The 20,984-nt window shown below is 34.6% G+C and overlaps 4 protein-coding genes across 4 annotated transcripts in view; 2 read left to right on the top strand and 2 right to left on the bottom strand.

Moving 5' to 3' along the window:
• The window catches only part of LOC139489648 (leucine-rich melanocyte differentiation-associated protein-like), a 511,226-nt gene that overhangs the window by 154,120 nt on the left and 336,122 nt on the right, over positions 1-20,984 (bottom strand). The window lies entirely within an intron of this gene.
• Positions 10,387-18,470, bottom strand: LOC139489649 (uncharacterized). The gene is made up of 2 exons (XM_071276283.1): positions 18,323-18,470; positions 10,387-11,465 (listed from the first exon to the last, which is right to left on the bottom strand). The coding sequence occupies exon 2, from the start codon at positions 11,463-11,465 to the stop codon at positions 10,554-10,556; it is 912 nt and encodes a 303-aa protein (XP_071132384.1). The 5' UTR covers positions 18,323-18,470; the 3' UTR covers positions 10,387-10,553.
• Positions 12,099-13,476, top strand: LOC139489647 (piggyBac transposable element-derived protein 4-like). Its single transcript, XM_071276280.1, has one exon. It carries the CDS (start codon positions 12,727-12,729, stop codon positions 13,474-13,476), a length of 750 nt encoding a protein of 249 aa, XP_071132381.1. The 5' UTR covers positions 12,099-12,726.
• LOC139489642 (piggyBac transposable element-derived protein 4-like) lies at positions 13,484-16,053 on the top strand. Its single transcript, XM_071276273.1, has one exon. The coding sequence runs from the start codon at positions 13,484-13,486 to the stop codon at positions 14,483-14,485; it is 1,002 nt and encodes a 333-aa protein (XP_071132374.1). The 3' UTR covers positions 14,486-16,053.

Raw genomic sequence — 20,984 nt, 5'->3', positions numbered from 1 at the left:
CAAGATTTCAATTTTTGTTTAAGTTTAATTTTGGACCCTTTGGACTTTAGTGTAGACCAATTTGAAAACAGGACCAAAAATGAAGAATCTACATACACAGTTAGATTTGGTATATCAAAGAACCCCATTTATTCAATTTTTGATGAAATCAAACAAAGTTTAATTTTGGACCCCGATTTGGACCAACTTGAAAACTGGGCCAATAATCAAGAATCTAAGTACATTTTTAGATTCAGCATATCAAAGAACCTAACTGATTCATATTTTGTCAAAATCAAACTAAGTTTAATTTTGGACCCTTTGGACCTTAATGTAGACCAATTTGAAAACGGGACCAAAAGTTAAGAATCTACATACACAGTCATGACAGTTAGATTCGGCATATCAAAGAACCCCAATTATTCAATTTTGATGAAATCAAACAAAGTTTAATTTTGGACCCTTTGGACCCCTTATTCTGCTGGGACCAAAACTCCCAAAATCAATACCAACCTTCCTTTTATGGTCATAAACCTTGTGTTTAAATTTCATAGATTTCCATTTACTTAAACTAAAGTTATTGTGCGAAAACCAAGAATAATGCTTATTTGGGCCCTTTTTTGGCCCCTAATTCCTAAACTGTTAAAACCAAAACTCCCAAAATCAATCCCAACCGTTCTTTTGTGGTCAAAAACCTTGTGTCAAAAATTCATAGATTTCTATTAACTTAAACTAAAGTTATAGTGCGAAAACCAAGAAAATGCTTATTTGGGCCCTTTTTGGCCCCTAATTCCTAAAATGTTGGGACCAAAACTCCCAAAATCAATACCAACCTTCCTTTTGTGGTCATAAACATTGTGTTAAAATTTCATAGATTTCCATTCACTTTTACTAAAGTTAGAGTGCGAAAACTAAAAGTATTCGGACGACGACGACGACGACGACGCCGACGCCGACGACGACGCGACGACGACGCAGACGACGACGCCAACGTGATAGCAATATACGACGAAAATTTTTTCAAATTTTGCGGTCGTATAAAAAGGGGAGGGTAAACACACAATTGATCATGCCAAGAAATTACCTCCGTTGAAATTCTGCAAACATCACTTAGAGCAAATTACATGGAAGATTAATATTGACCATTCGGTATATAGCTGTGTTCTAAATGACACGTACATGGAGGTCCTAAATTAATTTTTAAATACTAATTGGTGCCGTAGGAGGTCGACCGGAATTTTTTGCTCGGATTTCTTGGCATGTAACAGATAGAAAACTCAGGATTAGAATTCATAGAACAAAAAAGGGGCAGTGGCAAATATTTCATGTAAATTTTGAAAACAGAGATTTACCCCGGCACCCTTTGCCATAAAACTTTCTTTTTCTTATTTGTGCCTTCGGACTTAGGCTATTTCTTTCTTTGCGGGCGTATACTCCAAGCAAACAACATGCATGTGTATAACGGCACTTTAGATTTTCGTATTAAATAAAGAAAGTTGCCGGTCCGGTGCATGAACAGATTGGTTAGAAAGCAAGGTTTTAATTTTAATTAGATTGGAAAGCTTAATTCGAGGGTTGAAAATAGAGAGCACCAAAAAAGGGGGGTAGTCCACAGGGAATATTTTAAAAACAGTTAAATCGATTTCAAGCAGGGATTCCAGTGCTCCTTTGGGAATGAAAAACTTGTTATTACTCATTCAAAATATTGCTGCTGAAATAAACACCAATCTAATTAAAAACCGATCTCTCATCGCTCCTGTTTCTGATATGTCGCGTGGGAGATCTAACGAAACCCGCTTTGAGGTCACATGTGAGTGACCTCGTAGGTGTGTCTTTTTAGACCAATGAAATTGAGTCTTCCACGATCTTGAAAGTTTAACGTAAGGCAAAGGGATGTAACTCATTTTATTTACGACGAAATCGTCAGTCAAAATAATTCATAAACTTTTTTGATTGGCTTTTTAATAGGTCGTCAACTCATTTGCATATCTTTATAAATTCATAACTTTTAGTTCACTCACATGTGACCTCAAAGCCGCTTTCGTTAGATCTCCCACGCGACATATCAGAAAACGGGAGCGATGAGAGATCGGTTTTTAATTAGATTGAATAAACACAAGCTATTCTTAATTCCATTTTTTTTTCTCCTGTCAGTCATACCTAAATATGCGAAATCTTGTAGCGACAACTTACAAATTGAGTCAGGAGTTATTTTTTTCTTGTGAAAAATGCCAATTTGGGAACGTAAACCACGCCGATTTAAAACTGCTTCCATTTCTTCCATTTTAATTCAATCACGTAAAGGTGTTCATGAATAAAACGTCCGTCAAAAATATCCGCCTTCGTTTTTTTCCGACAATTTCCGTTATTGACTTCCCGACTTTTACTACATCATCATAATGATAAAACCACTGAACATAAAGTTGAACGAACCGAATATAATACAGATGCTTTTACTGAACATAATGAATAATGTACTGAATATAAAAAAAAGCGGGACTACTGAAGGTATTACATAATGTACTGCAAATAATATTGAATCTACTGAACATAATGTCGAAAGTACTGAACATAATGAAAAATGTACTGAATATAACGTCAGAAGTACCGAACATAATTTAAATACCACTGCATATAATAATGAAACTACTGAACATAATAACCAAAGCACCGAATATAATGTAAAAACTACTGAACATAATGTAATAACTACTGAACATAATAGGATATCTACTGAACATAATATACATACTACTGAACATATTGCATAAAGCACCGAACATATTAAACAATCAACATCAGAAGACAGTCATGGCGTTCCATATTTCCATATCAATAGACCATGACTGAGGGGTGAAGCCAAATAATCTCCATGGAAATGAGATGTGACAATGCTTATACACCTGCAATCTGCATATCAAATACCATTGCCCTTTCACTAGGGGTTTTCCATAAACTGATATATGTCAACTAAGCAAAAGTTTCAGTCAATAGACCATGACTGAAGGGGCAGGGCCAAATAATCTACATGGAAATAAGATATATGCAAATGCTTACACTACTGCATACCAAATATCATTGACATACCACTAGTTGTTCACCATAAACTAGACCTATCTTGAATGACCCTGCCACTGCCACCAGAAACAGCATACCTGTCTTGCTTTTTGACTATGTCAAGGCTAGAAAAAATTAGTTCAAGGTTAGATTAACCCTACAATACCAGATTATGCTGCAAGGTTTTGGCTCACTGTTAGTCATGACCCATAGTGGTCAACTTATATATTTAACATTGACAAATACTCCATGGAAATGAGGTGAAGATTAGATGAAACCTGTCAGTTGAACATATACAACTTACATTGATTCCATTTACCAAACATAGTTACCCCATTTCTCATGATAAGCAGGTTTTTTACAGCCTAAGTCGGAAGAAAAGTGTTGTTATCAAGGGTTATAGTAAACTATTTGTGTGTATCTAATAATTTTGTTTGTTTGTTTTAGTTCAAGTTGTTTCAGGAGTGAATTTTTGATAAAGTTTTAACAAAACATGTCAAAAGAACAATTCATGTGTAGGTCATTTGGTCCTTTTGGAGAGGTAAGATAAAACAAGCTCTCAAGAGCCTGTGTCGCTAACCTTGGTCTATGTGCATATTAAACAATGAACACAGATAAATTCATGACCAAATTGTGTTTTGGTGATCATGATGTGTTTGTAGATCTTACTTTACTGGACATTCTTCTTGCTACAATCTCTATCTATAATGAACTTGGCCCAGTAATTACAGTGGAAAATATATTCTAAAAATTTACAAAAATTTATGAAAATTGTTAAAAAACGACTATAAAGGGCAACAACTCCTTAATGGGTCAAAATGACAAATGAAAATTGTTAAAAAACGACTATAAAGGGCGACAACTCCTTTATGGGTCAACTGACAATTTTGTCATGTTAACTTTTTTGTAGATCTTACTTTGCTGAACATTATTGCTGTCCATCTATTATAATATTCAAGATAACCAAAAACTGCAAAATTTCCTTAAAATTACTAATTCTAGGGCAGCAACCCAACAACAGGTTGTCTGTTTTGTCTGAAAATTTCAGTGCAGATAGATCTTGACCTGATAAACAATTTATTCCCCGTCAGATTTGCTCTAAATGCTTTGGTTTCAGAGATATAAACCAAAATCTACATTTCGCCCCCTATGTTCTATTTTTAGCCATGGCGGCCATCAGGGTTACGCCACACATTTTTAAAACTAGATACCCGAATGATGATTGTGGCCAAGTTTGGTTAAATTTGGCCCAGTAGTTTCAGAGAAGATTTTCTAAAAGAAAACTAAAATTTTATAAAAATGGTTAAAAATTGACTATAAAGGGCAATAACTCCTTAATGGGTCAACTGACAATTTTGGTCATGTTGACTTATTTGTAGATCTTACTTTGCTGAACATTATTTCTGTTTACAGTTTATCTCTATCTATAATAATACTAGTATTCAAGATAATAAGCAAAAACTGCAAAATTCTTTAAAATTACTAATTCAGGGGCAGCAACCCAACAACGGGTTGTCCGATTTGTCTGAATTCAGGACAGATAGATCCTGACCTAATAGATTATTTTATCCCCATGTCAGATTTGCTCTAAATGCTTTGGTTTTAGAGTTATAAGCCAAAATCTACAATTTACCCCTACATATGTATGTTCTATTTTTAGCCATGGCAGCCATCTTGGTTGGCAGGGTCACGCCACACATTTTTTAAACTCAACTAGATACCGCAATGATGATTGTGGCCAAGTTTGGATTAATTTGGCCCAGTAGTTTTAGAGGAGAAGATTTTTGTAAAAGATTACTAAGATTTAGGAAAAATGGTTAAAAATTGACTATAAAGGCAGTCTTCACGCTGAACTGCTAAATCTACAGGCCCGCAGCTCAATTTTTAAATTTTTTTAGTTAAATTCTGTTGGCCTGTAGGTCTAATTTTTACAGGCCCGAGAGCAATTTTACCAGCCTGGGCTGCCACTCGGCGTGAAGACTGATAAAGGGCAATAACTCCTAAAGGGGTCAACTGACCATTTCAGTCATGTTGACTTATTTGTAAATCTTACTTTGCTGAACATTATTGCTGTTTACAGTTTATCTCCATCTATAATAATATTCAAGATAATAACCAACCAGATGCTCCGCAGGGCGTAGCTTTATACGACCGCAGAGGTTGAACCCTGAACAGTTGGGGCAGGTATGGACACAACATTCAAGCTGGATTCAGCTCTAAATTTGGATTGTGATTAAATAGTTGACACAGCATAGGTTTCTGACACAGAATGAATGTGTTCTAATGAACTTAAAATTTTTGCTTTCTCTTAGAGCAATTCACTATGCTGTTGAATATTAATCCTCTCAAAAAAATGTTTGAAGAAATTTTCTTTTTTATTTATGAAATTTCAAATGAGAAAAATTGAACCCAATTTTTTTAATCACATCCCCCTTTCCCTTATTCCAAAACTAATCTCAATTAAAATTTCTAATGGAGTTTGCAACAATAACTACTCATTTAAATACATCATAAAATATTAAGATGTAAAAAAACTGCTTGTTATCACTGAATGGTAAAAATTATTTTAATTTATCAGTTGGTAATAAAAAGTGAATATACATTGTATATTGTATATAACAAAGATTTAAGTTGATTCTGGACAAATAAAGATAACTCCAATAAAAAAAAAATCTTGCTATTGCACAATATTTTGCAATTAGATATTTCTTGCTTACTATTCTGGACAAAGAAAGATAACTCTAATTAAAAAAAAATTTCCTATTTCACAATATTGTGCAATTAGATATTTCTTGCCATTGCACAATACTGTGCAATTGAAAAGACTTGCTATTGCACAATACTTAATATAATAATTTTAGATCCTGATTTGGACCAACTTGAAAACTGGGCCCATAATAAAAAATCTAAGTACATTTTTGGATTCAGCATATCAAAGAACCCCAAGATTTCAATTTTTGTTAAAATCAGACTAAGTTTAATTTTGGACCCTTTGGACTTTAGTGTAGACCAATTTGAAAACAGGACCAAAAATGAAGAATTTACATACACAGTTAGATTTGGTATATCAAAGAACCCCATTTATTCAAATTTTGATGAAATCAAACAAAGTTTAATTTTGGACCCCGATTTGGACCAACTTGAAAACTGGGCCAATAATCAAGAATCTAAGTACATTTTTAGATTCAGCATATCAAAGAACCTAACCGATTCATTTTTTGTCAAAATCAAACTAAGTTTAATTTTGGACCCTTTGGACCTTAATGTAGACCAATTTGAAAACGGGACCAAAAGTTAAGAATCTACATAATGTGGCAATATTGGAATTAAGAGTTATTTATTAGCTCCCTTTTAAGTTTAAGCATATTTACATTTTATATAATTACTATTGTTTACATGAAAACTTTCACCTGTGTTTATGTACACAATAACTTTACTCCTTTTCTAAACCGGTTATTAATAGTTAAAGGTAAGATTGTGTTGGTTAAATTGCAAATCTTATTTCAAGAAAGTACCATTTGTTAAGTCATTTTGTTATTAATTATATACTGAATTCACATTTAATACATTGTCCAGAATTCATACTTTCCTCGAAGGTAACTACCAGTATTCATTACAGCCATGCTGGTTACTATTACTGTTCTGGACCAATTCGTCTCTCAAATGTTTTGGCTTCATTTTGGGTTTAAACTTTAGGACTTGGGTATAAAATGGTTTAAATGATACAGTTTAAAATCCCTACTTAGAGTAAGACATTTCCCCACTTTATTTAACTTCTGTATTGTTGTACAACTAACTGCCATAATATTAGAATATCTATTGTGTATTTTGGTATGAAATAAATATGATTATTGAGGTATTATTTCTTTAAGACTTCTTTTCCTAGAATGCTGGCTTATACTTGCCCAAATCATTATCCGGTCAAGTATTAGCTTTGTCCTCCCAGAGAATTGTCCGTTATGTCGGTTGTTGTAGACACTTGTCCCCTAGTGTGACAAGGTGTCCAGGGCAGAACTGGTCTTCATTGTTTATGTAAAGAACCTGGGTTTATTTGGTATTTCGTGGCTGCGCTAGCATTAAGTAACCAGATGCTCCACAGGGCGTAGCTTTATACGACCGCAGAGGTTGAACCCTGAACGGTTAGGGCAAGTATGGACACAACAATCAAGCTGGATTCAGCTCTAAATTTGGATTGTGATTAAATAGTTGACACAGCATAGGTTTCTGACACAGAATGAATGTGTTCTAATGAACTTAAAATTTTTGTTTCTCTTAAGAGCAATTCACTATGCTGTTGAATATTAATCCTCTCAAAAAAATGTTTGAAGAAATTTTCTTTTTTATTTATGAAATTTCAAATGAGAAAAATTGAACCCAATTTTTTTAATCACATCCCCCTTTCCCTTATTCCAAAACTAATCTCAATTAAAATTTCTAATGGAGTTTGCAACAATAACTACTCATTTAAATACATCATAAAATATTAAGATGTAAAAAAACTGCTTGTTATCACTGAATGGTAAAGATTATTTTAATTTATCAGTTGGTAGTAAAAAGTGAATATACATTGTATATTGTATATAACAAAGATTTAAGTTGATTCTGGACAAAGAAAGATAACTCCAATTAAAAAAAAATCTTGCTATTGCACAATATTTTGCAATTATATATTTCTTGCTTACTATTCTGGACAAAGAAAGATAACTCGAATTAATTTTTTTTTTGATATTTCACAATATTGTGCAATTAGATATTTCTTGCCATTGCGCAATACTGTGCAATTGAAAAGACTTGCTATTGCACAATACTTAATATAATAATTTTAGATCCTGATTTGGACCAACTTGAAAACTGGGCCCATAATAAAAAATCTAAGTACATTTTTGAATTCAGCATATCAAAGAACTTCAAGATTTCAATTTTTGTTAAAATCAGACTAAGTTTAATTTTGGACCCTTTGGACTTTAGTGTAGACCAATTTGAAAACAGGACCAAAAATGAAGAATCTACATACACAGTTAGATTTGGTATATCAAAGAACCCCATTTATTCAATTTTTTATGAAATCAAACAAAGTTTAATTTTGGACCACGATTTGGACCAACTTGAAAACTGGGCCAATAATCAAGAATCTAAGTACATTTTTAGATTCAGCATATCAAAGAACCTAACTGATTCATTTTTTGTCAAAATCAAACTAAGTTTAATTTTGGACCCTTTGGACCTTAATGTAGACCAATTTGAAAACGGGACCAAAAGTTAAGAATCTACATACACAGTCATGACAGTTAGATTCAGCATATCAAAGAACCCCAATTATTCAATTTTGATGAAATCAAACAAAAGTTTAATTTTGGACCCTTTGGGCCCCTCATTATGTTGGGACCAAAACTCCCAAAATCAAACCCAACCTTTCTTTTATGGTCATAAACCTTGTGTTTAAATTTCATAGATTTCTATTTACTTATACTAACGTTATGGTGCGAAAACAAAGAAAAATGCTTATTTGGGTCCCTTTTTGGCCCCTAATTCCTAAACTGTTGGGACCTAAACTCCCAAAATCAATACCAACCTTCCTTTTGTAGTCATTAACATTGTGTTTAAATTTCATTGATTTCTATTTACTTAAACTAATGTTATTGTGCGAAAACCAAGAATAATGCTTATTTGGGCCCTTTTTTGGCCCCTAATTCCTAAACTGTTGAGACCAAAACTCCCAAAATCAATCCCAACCGTTCTTTTGTGGTCATAAACCTTGTGTCAAAATTTCATAGATTTCTATTAACTTAAACTAAAGTTATAGTGCAAAAACCAAGAAAATGCTTATTTGGGCCCTTTTTGGCCCCTAATTCCTAAAATGTTGGGACCAAAACTCCCAAAATCAATACCAACCTTCCTTTTGTGGTCATAAACCTTGTGTTAAAATTTCATAGATTTCCATTCACTTTTACTAAAGTTAGAGTGCGAAAACTAAAAGTATTCGGACGCCGGACGACGACGACGCCAACGTGATAGCAATATACGACGAAAATTTTTTCAAAATTTGCGGTCGTATAAAAAGGTATCCGGAAAACGTTACTTTTACTTGAATGTTAGATCAGTCCGTTCACAATACACAGTCATGACAGTTAGATTCGGCATATCAAAGAACCCCAATTATTCAATTTTGATGAAATCAAACAAAGTTTAATTTTGGACCCTTTGGGCCCCTTATTCTGTTGGGACCAAAACTCCCAAAATCAATACCAACCTTCCTTTTATGGTCATAAACCTTGTGTTTAAATTTCATAGATTTCTATTTACTTATACTAACGTTATGGTGCGAAAACTAAGAAAAATGCTTATTTGGGTCCCTTTTTGGCCCCTAATTCCTAAACTGTTGGGACCTAAACTCCCAAAATCAATACCAACCTTCCTTTTGTAGTCATTAACATTGTGTTTAAATTTCATTGATTTCTATTTACTTAAACTAAAGTTATTGTGCGAAAACCAAGAATAATGCTTATTTGGGCCCTTTTTTGGCCCCTAATTCCTGAACTGTTGAAACCAAAACTCCCAAAATCAATCCCAACCGTTCTTTTGTGGTCATAAACCTTGTGTCAAAATTTCATAGATTTCTATTAACTTAAACTAAAGTTATACATGTAGTGCGAAAACCAAGAAAATGCTCATTTGGGCCCTTTTTGGCCCCTAATTCCTAAAATGTTGGGACCAAAACTCCCAAAATCAATACCAACCTTCCTTTTGTGGTCATAAACCTTGTGTTAAAATTTCGTAGATTTTCATTCACTTTTACTTAAGTTAGAGTGCGAAAACTAAAAGTATTCGGACGACGACGACGCCAACGTGATAGCAATATACGACGAAAATTTTTTCAAATTTTGCGGTCGTATAAAAACAGTAAAATTTCCTTAAAACTACCAATTTAGGGGCAGCAACCCAACAACGGGTTGTCCGATTCATCTGAAAATTTCAGGGCAGATAGATCTTGACCTGATAAACAATTTTACCCATGTCAGATTTGCTCTAAATGCTTTGGTTTTTGAGTTATAAGCCAAAAACTGCATTTTACCCTATGTTTTATTTTTAGCCATGGCAGCCATCTTGGTTAGGTGGCCGGGTCACCGGACACATTTTTTAAACTAGATACCCCAATGATGATTGTGGCCAAGTTTGGTTTAATTTGGCCCAGTAGTTTCAGGAGAATATTTTTGTAAAAGTTGACGACGACGACGGACGCAAAGTGATGGGAAAAGCTCACTTAAGGGCCAGGTGAGCTAAAAAGGACTTTCACTGCTTACAATGTACAGATAACAAACAGGTTCAGGCCCCAAAAAATTAAGAAATAAATTTACAAAATTTTGTTTCTTGTATTTTGCAAGTTTTTCCACTTTCAATATAAAACACAATGATCAACATCTGGATGCTATGTAACGATGATGGTCCAGTTCACTGATGAATTTACTAATTCAATATATCACACAAATTCATTTATTAAAATCTAAGGTCCACCTGGTTTATTTATTTTGTGCAATACGCCATGTGATGTACAACTCTTGGAACTTGTCAAATCCAGCCAATACACCAGCACCAGCCATTCCTCTGAGAACGTTGGCTCCTGCTCCCTTCATCAAGGACATGAATCCCTCGTTCTTGACAATGGTCATTGTGCAGTCAATTGATCCCTTGTATTTGACGGCCTCACCTGATGTCATCATCATTCTTCTTCTGATTGTGTCAATTGGGTATGACAAAAGTCCAGCACTAATTGTGACAACGTAGCCCAATGCAAATGACAGGAGCAAGTTGGCCTTGTCTCCCAAGAGAATTGGTTTAAGGGTGTCGAACAGACCGAAGTAGAATCCTCTGTAGACTACGATTCCTACACAAGAAATGACGAATCCTCTGTACAAACCTTGTACACCGTCTGATGCAATGGTTTTACGGTACACATCAACCATACCATTGAACTGGCGTTCACCACCGGTCTTTCCAGACTTGGCATCATTGGCTAACCTGGTTCTACAATAATCGAGTGAATAGACAAAGACAAGTGACATGGCACCAGCAGCTCCACCAGATGCAATATTTTTTGAGAATTTGATTGCATTGGAATCATTCTTACTAGACTTGAATAGTGCCTTAATCTTGTCCTTGAATGCAAAGTTTAAAGCCTGAGTTGGAAAGTATCTGATGCAATTAGCCATGTTTCCTCTCCAAAATGGCAGAACGCCTTCTGTTCTGTATGTACGCATAGTACAATCCATAACACCTTTGTATGGCTGTTCAAGTCTACCAGTTCTAAGCATCTCATCTTGATTCTGTACAAGAAGCTTGATACGTTCTATTGGGGCAGCAGCTGTTTTGGATATAACGGCTGCAGCACCACTTAGGGCAAAGTTCTCAGCAAAACTTAGTTGTTTAGACATCTGAAAATATACAAGAATTACAATTTAAAAACTGCTTTAATTTATGAAAAGGATTTGATATAATTTTCTATAAAGTCCTTTCTCCTCCAGTCACTGTCTTCTGCACCATCATCAACTTTGAATTATTCATAAAATTGTAATGATCTAAATTCCTTAATTTACAAAATGTACATTCTGTAGAAAATTATATAGAAATATACTGACCGACTTTAGAAACGCAACACTAGATAATTCTTTGTAATTCCCATTTTCAAATATTCATTTTTTTGTAAACAAACTTATGAACAGAAAGTTCATTCATTACTTCAATGTTTAAAAAAAAATATGCTAGGTCGAAAGTTGAATTGATTACATCATTTTCAACGTTCAAATATTGTGCTATACACTGAAACCCTGGCTTAACCCTTACCAATGAATGTGTAACCGTCAGAAGCAATGACTGCCTGTAACAAACACCAAAATGATTATCAAAAAAGGTCAACCAAATCTGTTCGGCACATTTTGGGTTCTTTTTTTCACTTTCTGATTTTACTGTTGCTCCACCCATTACAATGGGTTTTGGCAAGTATGCAGTTGAAACTTTAAGGCTTTAAATGTTTTTCTGCAGTTTATTCTTTGACAGTTCAGTTAACCCTTTCGCGGCGAGTGTATCCTTGAGGATACACAATGCGCAGGGCGGATGTATCCTTGAGGATACATGATGCGCAGGGCGAGTGTATCTTTCAGGATACATAAATATTGTCCCAATGAAAACCGCAATTTTACGGTATTTGCCGTTCTTAACAGTTGAAATCAATGCTTCAATCAAAATCTACGATACCTGAGGGTCATATTTTAGTTCTTCAGCAGCATTAATAACATCGTGAAAGGTAAATAAATCAAATCGGAAAATTTTATTTTCTAAAATTAGAACCGGAAACACGTTTTGAGGTCATGTGAGGATTCAAAATGGCTCCTCTCGATAACAAGCAGTGGAAGTACGGCTGTTTTCGCTCTTTTAAAGGAGCCCTTCACATTTCATAGGTATTGTTGGATATATAATAATAATAAATGATTCAATATATATTTATAAATAATGAAAGCGATCATTGGTAGGCCCTTTTCCCCACAAGTAGGCACAAGACAGGTAAGACTTGCATGTAGTTTTAATTTTTTGTCACCGGTTTCGAGGGGAAAAGATAATTGGGTTTGGAATGTACGGGAAAATGCACGAAATTAATTAAGGAAGTACAAGTTCGTCTGCTACTATTGCAGTCTAAAAATGTCGTCAGACGAATCTGACGGCGACTTTGAAGGGTTTAGTGAAACTGATGTTATAAATGCCGAACAAGAGGTTTTGGCCGCTGAGGAAAGGTTGCGAGTTATTTTGAGTGAACAGGGGATAGGGGATGACAGTGATGGAGATCTCAATGAGTCTGAAAATGAGGATGAAGGGGAGGAGGAGGTGCATATTGATGAGAGAGGAGATGGTGGCGATGGATGGCACTCTAGGTTTGATATTTATGAAAGGGGTTTACCACATTTATTTACCCCTCGTGGCAATACTGGGCCAAGTCGCGTCATGGGTGCTGAAAAGGAAGTCTTAGATTTTTGGCAACTCTACATGGGTGATCAATTTCTTGAGTTTCTTATTAACCAAACAGATAGTTATGCCAACTATAACATTCAGCATAGGCCAAACGATAACAAAATGCCTTGGAGTATCCCAACTTTACCAGAAATTAAAGCATTTCTTGGTCTAACCTACCAAATGGGAATAAATCGCAAACCATCTACTAAATTATATTGGTCAACCGATCCAGTTATGGTCACCCCAATATTTTCATCAACAATGACCAGAGACAGATACACCCAAATATTGCGGTACCTCCATTTCTCTAACGTTGCAAATGAACCTAGACAAGGAGAACCAAATTATGATCCTGTATATAAAATTAAACCTGTAGTTAACCATTTAAATAATAAATTTGGTTTAGAATATATGTATACCAAAAAGAAATGTCACCATTGATGAGTGTATGGTACCTTTCAAAGGGAGAACATTATTGAAACAATACTTACCAAGTAAACCACATAAATGGGGCGTAAAGGTTTGGATGCTGGCAGAATCTGCCAACAGCTACATACAATATATAGATGTGTATCCAGGTAGAACAGTTAGAACAGAGGGCAGTCTGGGTTCTTCGGTGGTAAAGAATTGTTTAGAAGGTGCAAATATTGCAGGTCAGGGCTATCATGTTTATACCGATAACTTTTTTACATCGCCTAATCTTTATTTAGAGTTGTGGGAGAATTATGACACAGCTGCATGTGGAACAGTCCGTAACACTAGGGCAGGTTTGCCAAAAGATATCATGTGTAAAAAGCCAGTTAATGTTGTAACTCGTGGAGACCATCAATTCAGGCAAAAAGGTGCTTTGTTAGCGGTATCTTGGAAGGACAAAAAAACTGTATCAGTATTGTCAACAATACACAATGAAAGCATTGGTCAAGTTACTCGTTCAGTAAATGTTGACGGCCAATTTGCAAGACAGGAGTTTAATTGCCCATCTGCTATTGTTGACTACACTTGTAATATGGGTGGTGTTGACAAAGCAGATCAATACATTCAGTATTATTGTTATCACCAGAAAACCTTAAAATGGCCAAAAAAAGTATTTTTTAGTCTACTTGAGATGGTTAAATTTAATGCCTACAGATTATTCACATTAAGTCCAAACCATTCTTCAAACCTCACATTCCTTCAGTTTTCTTGTTTGCTGATAAAAGGATTGATCAATGGATATTCTGCCGGGGTACGGAGAGGAAGGCCATTACTTGCCCCTGATCAGAGATTGATTCAAAGACACATGCCTACAACTTTAAATAGTAAAGGCAGGTGTCATGTCTGTTACATGAGACAGAAGAATGGCAAGCAAGACAATATAAGACAAACTAAATATGGGTGTTCAGTATGTGGCAAACACCTCTGTATGCCTCAATGCTTCACAATTTACCATACAGAGAAGAATTACTGTTAGACTGACTTTGTGTTCTTTGTTTAATACCGTTTATTGTTCCAGTTTTATTCATGGATTTGTGTTATAACTTTTAAACTTTTTTCAAATTGACCTTTAATTAACTGAATAATCATGACAATTGGTGTAAAAAATGTGAGGAAAAGCAAGAGAATTACAAAGAAATAATCCTTGAGTGAATGGCACACAATTCATAGGTGAGTCACTGAATGTTGGTTGTTTTTTGTTCTTGTTCGTTTAAATCTTATTGTTGAAAATTTATAAATTATTTTGAAGACTTTAGTTATACATGTACTGATAAAAAAAAATATCTTTCAGTTCCAGTACATTTAAGTTTTGTAACTTGATATGGTAAAAAAACCTGCACTGAATGATCAAGAATTGAGAATACCTGTTATGTGTGTACACAATAAATGAATGTAAAATTTCATTTTATAAGTGAAAGAACACAGGTTTGAACATTGTTTTCAATTTAGACTTGTATACTATATAATGAAATTCGAAAACTGAGTGATTTTAAAACTGGAAATACAAATAGTGAATCCATGAATAAAGCTGTAACATATCGGGGAATTACAATTGGTACTAGAGAAAGTTGAAAGTTACTTTTGCCTAAAAAAAAAAAAAACTACAAATGTTCTTGTACATAATGGTGATTCTGATTATTTATTTCTATATTTAATAGTATAGTAAATAACTGACATTCCTGGCCAGCTATTCTGCTCTATTCTTCTATTCTTCTAAAATAAGTTGCAAGAGCTGATTGAAAAAAGGCATAATATAATTTGTCTTTGTTGAATCTGAGTATAGAAGATCATAGAAAGGTTTCTTTTTGCAAAGCATTTATTTTAGCATTGAAAAGTATTTTTTTTTGCAATTTTGTTTTTGTTTTTGCAAAGTTTCTAAAACAAAATAGTGACATTTATTCTTGGAGTATGAATCATAAATTTCATATCTAATTTGTTTGATAATCGCTCTTATCAAAATTAAACAGTGTTTTGAATTTTAACAACGTATCTGTGGTTCCATATATTATTGTACATCGAAAAAGAGTAGTCGTTCGTCGATTGACAGAGTTGTCTTTTCATCAGTACAAATGGCGGTCGTAAACGGAAAGTCAAAACGGTCAATAATGAAAGATAAAAAGCTTCGAACTTGCCATAAACGATGTTTGAATGACCAAATCGATTGATAAGATAAATGAGAAGACTCGGTAATAGCGATTTGCCGGATATTATACGTTTTAAATGCATTTTACACGTATTCAGTATCGAAATTTTGGCAACATTGAGCAAACAAGGTAACAAAATCAAACTTTCAAACATCATAAGGACTTTATTATTCGTTTCAATTTGATAAGACATAGAAAATATTAAACATAGTAATCTATTCAACTTCCGTATCAGTTTTTTTTGCAATCTGTGCCGTGGTTTTCCAGTTGCAGCACGTTTTTCAAGTTGCAACTTTTCTTGAAGCACCGATCACGAAATTAATTCAGGCTGGGGAATCTGAGCGTGCAAATTTGCCTCGGCCACAGAAACCCGCGGAAAAAATAAATTCAGTAGTGAAAGTGTTAATGGGAAACATTTATGGCATAAATCTATGCAAAATGGCATTCAGCAATTTGATTAGCAGTTGATGTTGCGGCCGTAGGTCTGTCTCGCAAATGGCGTTGCATAACCAAATTCTATTGATGTTGCATTGCCACAACATGTTGATCTGGTCATTGATGGTCTTCAACAAATCCCTTCTACCGGATTTTTGTAAAAGTTAACGCAGGACGACAACGGACGCCAAGTGATGAGAAAAGCTCACTTGGCCTTTCGGCCAGGTGAGCTAAAAACTAACATAAAAAAAAATGAAATTTCTTTTGAGATTTTTTTTTCTTTCTTTAATTTCATACATAAACAAGAGGCTGTCACAACGACAGCAAACCGGATTTATTAACATTTATTTGTTTCCTGGCAATATCACAAGAACCATTACTGATGAATGGTGAAAGTGAAAATCGTCAATATCAAATTTGACCTCCATTTTGTCATCAGTATCAACATATTAAAATTTGAAAAGCTTAGATAGAAAGGTTCATGAGTAAATGCAACAACGTGAATGGAAACGCCATTTTACGATCTTTCAAGAACCATAACTCCTGAACAGTGAAAGTCAAAATCATCATTATTGAACTTGACCTCTATTTTGTCATCAGTAACATCATATTAAAATTTCAAAAGCTTTGGTTGAATGGTTCATGAGAAAATGCACGGACACGACGGGAAACACCATTTTTCAATCTTTCAAGAACCATAACTCCTGAACGGTAAAAGTCAAAATCGTCATTATTGAGCTTGACCTCCATTTTGTCATCAGTAACAGCATATTAAAATTTCGGAAGCTTTGGTAGAACAGTTCATGCGTAAATGCACGGACACGACTGGAAACTCCATTTTTCAATCTTTCAAGAACCACAACTCCTGAACGGTAAAAGTCAAAATCGTCATTATTGAACTTGACCTCCATTCTGTCATCAGTAACAACATATTAAAATTTGGGAAGCTTTGGTAGAACAGTTCATGCGTAAATGCACAAACACGACTGGAAACTCCATTTTTCAATCTTTCAAGAACCATAACTCCTGAATGGTAAAAGTCAAAATCGCCATTATTGAACTTGACCTTCGTATAGTTGTCAGTAATAACATATTAAAATTTTAAAAGCTTTGGTTGAACGGTTCATGAGTTAATGCACGGACAACATTTGATTGCCGCCCGCCCGCCCGACCGTACATCCCCAAATCAATAACCGACATTTTTGTCACAAAAATCCGGTTAAAAATGGTCATTTGAAAGATGAAATTGGGTGCCAGGAGATTGCGAGAATGCAGGATTTTGCTCTATTTATGCCAGAGCTTATGGGGCCTTGAGCGGCCCCCAGACCCCCAGCTTACAGCTTGGTGGGCGTCCGGCTTTGTCGAACGCATGTTACAGCCGCCTATAATTTTAATTGAGCGTTCTACTTCAATTTCAAGGGAAAGCCCTGTACTCCAAATACCCCCCCCCCTTTTTCCAAATGGAAATTCCTGGCTACATGCCTTGGAATGATGGTTATATTTTTTCCTATATAAAAGAAGATACTATTCACTTTAACAGTGTGTCCATATATAAGGCCAATTATAAATGTGTCTGTTTTCAGTTTAAAGGTCAGTCTTGAAATAGCAGTGACCATTCATTTACCCTTGGTTTGACCATGAACAAATGTTCACATAACAAAACAAACGAATCCCAGATTTTATATCAGTCCAGAAATGGTAGAACATATGATTTATACGAATGTGTGTTGAATTCCAAGATTTTTACTTTTAAGAGTTCATGAACCTTTTGATTATATCTCTCTTACTTTGAACAAGATTTTTAAATTAAAGTACAGAAAAAGTACCAAAATAACGATTGAATGATACTTCTTTAAAATATATGGCATTTCAAAGGATGTGGTATTGCTCGTTCCAGTAAATGATGCGAAAACATATTTTTTGACAAGGTCAGACTTGTAGCAATTTTTTACAATATCTATCAGCTTGCAATAAATTGAGAACAACTTAGCATTTTGTTGTGTGTTCCTTTCTGACTAAACGAGAGCACACAATGTGAATTTCCGCCATAGATTCCAAAAATCCTAGGAAAATTTCAAATGATATTTTTCAACACATTCAATGTCAACTTTTTGAGTACCGGTAAATATTCACCTTGAGCGAAATATTGTTAGTTATGAATTAAAAAAAGTACTGATTAGAGAAAATGATGTCACGAAGGTATTCTTCAATTGCCTTCTACTATAAGCACTTACGATGGTGGTCTTTTGTGTAGAGAAGGTGGTTTCTCTTGAAGCTGAAGTTGCCGGTATTACACACCACGGCTGGACGTGAAAAGGAGGTCGTATTGTGTGAACGTCATAAATGTCCCGGATTTTGTAGTTGCGCACATCAGAGTAAATATTTGGGGTTGCTTAGGGTGAAAAAATGTCCTCGTCACAAAAAAGTATATTTCACGAATCTGTTCTAGAACAATTGAAACAAAATCGTTATACTAATAATGAAAACACAAAATAGAAAAAAGAAGATTAATAGTATCACCAGCACCCTTTATGCAAAAAAGATCTTGGAAGGTCATTTTACCATGGCAAATAGTTATCAAAAGTACCAGAATTATAATTTTATACGCCAGACGCGCGTTTCGTCTACGTATATAAGACTCATCAGTGACGCTCAGATCAAAATAGTTAAAAAGCAAAACAAATACAAAGTTGAAGAGCATTGAGGACCCAAAATTCCCAAAAGTTGTGCCAAATACGGCTAAGGTAATCTACTCCTGGGGTAAGAAAATCCTTAGTTTTTCGAAAAATTCAAAAGTTTTGTAAACAGAAAATTTATAAAAATGACCATATCATTGATATTCATGTCAACACCGAAGTGCTGACTACTGGGCTGGTGATACCCTCGGGGACGAAACGTCCACAAGCAGTTGCATCGACCCAGTGGTGTAAATAGTTATCAAAAGTACCAGGATTATAATTGTATACGCCAGACGCGCGTTTCGTCTACATAACTGAGACTCATCAGTGACGCTCGGATCAAAATAGTTAAAAAGCCAAACAAATACAAAGTTGAAGAGCATTGAGGACCCAAAATTCCAAAAAGTTGTGTCAAATACGACTAAGGTAATCTACTCCTGGGGTAAGAAAATCCTTAGTTTTTCGCAAAATTCAAAAGTTTTGTAAACAGAAAATTTATAAAAATGACCATATCATTGATATTCATGTCAACACCGAAGTGCTGACTACTGGGCTGGTGATACCCTCGGGGACGAAACGTCCACAAGCAGTGGCATCGACCCAGTGGTGTAAATAGTTATCAAAAGTACCAGAATTATAGTTTTATACGCCAGACGCGCGTTTCGTCTACATAAGACTCATCAGTGACGCTCAGATCAAAATAGTTAAAAAGCCAAACAAATACAAAGTTGAAGAGCATTGAGGACCCAAAATTCCCAAAAGTTGTGCCAAATACGGATAAGGTAATCTACTCCTGGGGTAAGAAAATCCTTAGTTTTTCGAAAAATTCAAAAGTTTTGTAAACAGAAAATTTATGAAAATGACCATATCATTGATATTCATGTCAACACCGAAGTGCTGACTACTGGGATGCAAAACTTGAAAAGAATATATATAGTGACAAAAAAAAGAGCTCAATTAAAACATATTTTTATAAAAAAAAATCAACAACATTATATTCCACTATTAAACCATCTTTATAAAATAAAATCATCAAATAATAACATAAATTTATATGAAAATGATAAAATTCTCAGTGATTCTAAATAGTATCAGAAATTTTCTGATAAAATTTTCATAAATGTCGCTTAAATATAAGAAATGCTACTGGATATGACAATATTTCACAAAAACATTATAAAAATGGCACAGCCAGTAATATATATCCTCTTTATTTTTTAGGTAAAAAATCAATTGGAAGTTCATTTTTTCCATTGATAATTTCAAAGCTGCTCAGGTATCCCCACTTTTAAAAACAATAATTATCTAGATAAAGACAAGAGTGCACACGCTGAAATGTCTCGCCTCTTTACTAATTATTGATATTATGTGGATAGTCCTAAATATAAAGCTTTATTACAACTGTCACATAAACTGGCCTAACATTGACCAATGAACCATGAAAAAGAACTCAAGGTCAGATGAACCATGCCAGGTAGACATGCACAGCTAACAATTTTTCCATAAAACAAAAATAGTTCAGTGACCTATTGCTTATAGTTTAAGAAAAACAGATCAGAACACAAAAACTTAACACTGAGCAATAAACCGTGAAATGAGGTCAAGGTCACATACCACCTGTGCGACTGACATATAGATCATAAAATATTTCCATACACCAAATATAGTTGACCTATTGCAAATAAATTAGACAAAAAGACCCAAAACTCAATAACTAAGCTTTGGTCACTGAACCATGAAAATGAGGTCAAGGTCAGATGACACCTGCCAGCTAGACATGTTCACCTTACAATCATTCCATACACCAAATATAGTAGACCTATTGCATACAGTATAAGAAAACAGACCAAAACACAAAGACTTAACTATCACCACTGAACCATAAAAATGAGGTCAAGGTCAGATGACACCTGCCAGTTGTCACCTAATATACTAGACCTATTGCTTATAGTATCTGAGGTATAGACTTGACCACCAACACTTAACCTTGTTCTCTGATCCATGAAATGAGTGAAAACTGTCTGACGGGAATGAGGACCTTGCAAGGTACGCACATACTAAATATAGTTATCCTATTACTTACTATAACAGAGAATTTAACATTACAAAAAATCTTAACTTTTTTTTCAAGTTGTCACTGAACCATGAAAATGAGGTCAAGGACATTGGACATGTGACTGACGGAAACTTCGTAACATGAGGCATACAATGTATGAAG

The sequence above is a fragment of the Mytilus edulis genome, chromosome 9 (genome assembly GCF_963676685.1).
Source record: "Mytilus edulis chromosome 9, xbMytEdul2.2, whole genome shotgun sequence".
Lineage (NCBI taxonomy): Eukaryota > Metazoa > Mollusca > Bivalvia > Mytilida > Mytilidae > Mytilus > Mytilus edulis.
Note: the sequence above shows the minus strand (reverse complement) of the source record. Positions and strands in the feature narration are given on the sequence as shown.